The sequence below is a fragment of the Endocarpon pusillum genome (genome assembly GCF_000464535.1).
Source record: "Endocarpon pusillum Z07020 unplaced genomic scaffold scaffold5138, whole genome shotgun sequence".
NCBI classification, from domain to species: Eukaryota; Fungi; Ascomycota; class Eurotiomycetes; order Verrucariales; family Verrucariaceae; genus Endocarpon; species Endocarpon pusillum.
In genome coordinates, this window is record NW_006916485.1 from 1 (window position 1) to 3,866 (window position 3,866).

The 3,866-nt window shown below is 51.2% G+C and overlaps 1 protein-coding gene across 1 annotated transcript; it reads left to right on the forward strand.

Annotated features, from left to right (window-relative positions):
• Window positions 1-3,199: 3,199 nt before the first annotated feature.
• Window positions 3,200-3,724, forward strand: EPUS_03522 (uncharacterized protein; the record flags this gene model as incomplete). The annotated part of the gene is made up of 2 exons (XM_007806113.1): window positions 3,200-3,526; window positions 3,620-3,724. 2 exons carry the CDS (start codon window positions 3,200-3,202, stop codon window positions 3,722-3,724), a joined length of 432 nt encoding a protein of 143 aa, XP_007804304.1.
• Between the last annotated feature and the right edge of the window lie 142 nt (window positions 3,725-3,866).

Sequence of the window (3,866 nt, forward strand, 5' to 3'; positions counted from 1 at the left end):
AGGGCGTAGAGAGCGCAGGACTTGCAGAACTCACTGAATTCGCGAAATCAAGAGATTCTGCGAATTTGGCGTATTTTAGAGAAGCACCAGGGCGTTTAAGAGCATCGAAATAGACATATTCGTCAACAAGAGGATCATATACTGTAGTCATCATTGCTTTTGAAGCTGAATCGCAAAAGGCGATACAGTTAACGCTACCAACGACCCAATTAAACCACTCTCCGTGATCATTTTGCTTGGTCATTGCATCTCTGAGATATGCTAGCTCTTTCGGTATCCCTGACCCTGCTTTTGCTGTGCCGTTGGCGCCAATACCAAGCTCATACAGCTCTTGATAGAGCTTACAAGTAGTAAAGAAGTTATCGAGATGTAGGATATAAAAGGGCCTTGGTCGTGGAAAGCGCTCTAGGAGCAAATGCGCGAAATCAAGTACCACTGCCTCACTTTGAGAAAATCCAGAATGCTCTCCTAATTCGGCTACTTTTTCAATAGCACTGCTGAATTTGAAATCGATCATATAACCGTTTGAGCAACAGAGGCTATAGATCTTATATCCCTCGCCAGCGGCCTTTGTATTCATCTGAATTGTGTGCTTTGAACGGCCTTTAAATTGAATCAATTGCTCGTCAACTGAGAGGTCTTGTGGTAATTGATATATCTCCTTTGTTGTTGCTTTTCGAAATTCCGTAGCAAGAGGCTCAAGTTTCTGATACCATTGATTATCAACAACAGGCCCTGGCCTATTGATCTTGAGATATCTTGTAATCTGCTGAAATCGGCTCTGAGAGATATACTCAGCAACTGGCCAAGCTGGCTGATTGCTATTCTGATTCCAGTAATATTCAACGTTTCTGCCACCTGATTGAACGCCTATTAGAAGTATCGCACCGATATAGCCTCCAATATCCGCAGCCGTTACATCTCTCCAAGATCTTTGATTCTGTTCGAATTCTCTCGATTGCTCGTTAAATGCGTATTCGTTAGTATGCTCTGCAATCTGCGTAAATAGCTCTTTCGGAATAGCTGGCACCATTGAGCCCCTCCCAGACAGACAGACAGACATCCATACCGTGTCCATCACTACCCTAGTGGCTTTTGGCGGAAATACCGTGCAACAAGCATTGTGTGCTTCCTCTTGGCTTCGAATGCCAGCTTTTCTCATTCCTAAAACAGCCCCTAGAATCAGCAGGAAGCCCACAACTTGGAGCTCTGCCTGCTCTGCTTACACTCATCACCCTGAGTTTCGACCTCAACACCTTGTATGGGAAGATCAGGTGACGAAAATGGATGGCGCAGTCGGAGTGGTCGGCAGTATTGATACCAGGACTCTGGTCGAGTTCTGTGGCGGTGATATTCTCCTGAGAGAGCGGGGACGGGTGGTTGAGGGGATGAGGAGACGATAAAGTGATGTGATGAGTGGATCAACGGGTAAATCGTTGTCGAGCCGTCCGGTTGGTATTGATTGGTGGATACGATGTCCATCCCTCCTCCCTCCCCTCTCAGGCCGTACAAGGCAACCATCTCTACCACTACCTGTACACACAACCACCTGTTAGCACCACATCATGTAGGTAAAGGTCCGCTGATCAACAGTTTTTTTTTGTCAAGTGCACGAATCGAAGGTTCAGATAACAAGTGAGAAGATTTTGTAAGCGTTGGCTGGTGGTTTTAGACATGTGCCATATCATCTGCCCGGACGGTTTCCATTCCATGGAGAAGAAGACCAGTCCGAGACTGTATGTGGCTGGGTTCGTTCCTCTGGCCCCAGCAGCATCATCATGTGTATAGGAGATTTGCATGCATGGTGAAAAAAGGTGTTGGGCACAGAGGAAAACCTTGGGCTTACTGGATCTGATTAGTTGGCTGACCAGCGTCGAAAGCTGCGAGGTGCTCTCGGGTGGGTGGGAGCTGGGGATGGATGTTTGAAGGGCATGGAGTGGAGGCTTGGGTGTAGATGCTGCACTGCGTTGCAGTTTGACTGATTGGTCTGCCTCTGATATTCTTCACTCAGGCTTGAAGGGTGTCAGCCATCACACACATCCATTTTTGATGAACCAACACGAAACTTACCACGATCCTCCCCCTCCTCTTCCTCATCTCCTCCACCCTCCTCTTATCTTCCTCAAACTTCCGCATCAACTCTCCCTGCTGCTCCTTCCTCCTCTCCCTCATCTGGAAACGATAAAAGTTTTCGATCCCCTTCTCCTTTTCCTTCTGCTTCTGGCCCAACTCCTTGGCATCCTCCTTCCTCACCACGCCGCCCCTTGCTCCTTTCGTGACGGTGATGAAGCCCTCTTCGTCCGGTTGTTGCCTCCTCTTGGCTTCCTCGCGGGAACGTGCTTCTTCCATGCGGGCGTAGGCGCTCATGTACGAATCAACCGAGCTCAACAGCTCCTTTCGTGATGGATAGCGCATCGTGTGGTGGGCTTGGTAGCGCCTGAGGCCCAGAGGCGGTACTCTTGTTTCGATGCCCTCGCCCCATATGATGGTTGTTCCTAGCTTTGCGGCTTTTCTGGCAGCCTTTAGACTGGCCTCCATGCTGGGTCGGTCGACGAACACCACCACTGCATGGGAGCCGCTGGGATGGATGGGGCGATCCCACGTCTCTGGTAGGCTAGCAGTCTCCAGTTCAAGCTCCAGTTTTGAGGACGTAACCCGTTTGCGCTTCTTGCTGTTCTTGGCCATTTGGACATTCTCACCAGAGATGTTGGAGTTTCTGGTGCCATCCGAGAAGCCGACCCGCTTGATGCGCCCGGCGGAGAGTTGGGCGGCGAAAAGATGCCTGAGGTGTTGCTCTGTCGTCGTGATGGGTATGTTGACCAGGAACAGCGACTGGGGTGATTCGAGGGTGGGCAGCTTGGGTTCGTCTGGTCGTAGGTAGATGTAATGCGCGACGGTCTCGGGGAATGGGAACACAGTTGGACATTTGAAGCGTACAGGCAATGCAACGAAGCCAGAGACTTCACGAGCGACCTTTGCCATGAGTGAAGTACTAGTCTTGATTAATACTATATGCTCTGTCAATGGGAAGGTGTCGTCTAATAGATAATTGACATTGTTGACATTGAGTCTTGATTTTATGCGGAGAATATTTCTCAATATTTCTTGTCCGCCAAGCCTCGGACGCCATCTCGAAATTGTCCCCAAATTGTTCTCCAAATCTGAACCATCAACACCACCACTGCAGTTAGTCAAGACCATGCCAGCGAACAATGCAAATGCAAAGGCCATCGTCCAAACTGTCTTCACACTCACCCCCCATAGAGTGACCAGTCCTCGGAGACCACCACCAGCTGCGCATATCTGTCGCAACCTCCACAACTCGTCGCCGCAGCGAGCCACTCCTCTGTCCGTTGGAGTGGTCGGACCGCCCCCCAACCCACCACTTCCCGCAACACCACAGTATGGCGAGCGCATCGAGAGGCGACGAAAGCAAGCGGAGATGCTACGGCAGGCGAAGGAATTCCGCTCCAGCCAGGACCAGAAAGGGAGACCAAACCCTCTGAAGAAGCGCTTCTGGAAGGATGTAGACGTCAAGGAGACTCCACGTACGTTCCTCATTCACCTCCCTCTCTCTCTATTCTACCACCCCGACCGCTGACGTCTCGTGCATACATAGATGGCTACCAAATCTTCCTCGACTCCCGCCCCGTGCGCACCCCCCACAAGACCATCCTCACCATCCCGCTCTCGAAACCGCACCTCGCCCACGCCATCGCCCTAGAATGGGATCTCCTCACCTCGGCGCAACAAGCGCTGAAAACCCACAACATCCCACTCACCTCCCTCACCTCCCACGCCGACGCCATCCTCCAACAGGAAGCCGCCAGCCCCAGCCCCAGCTCCAACCCCTCCACCCCAACCCG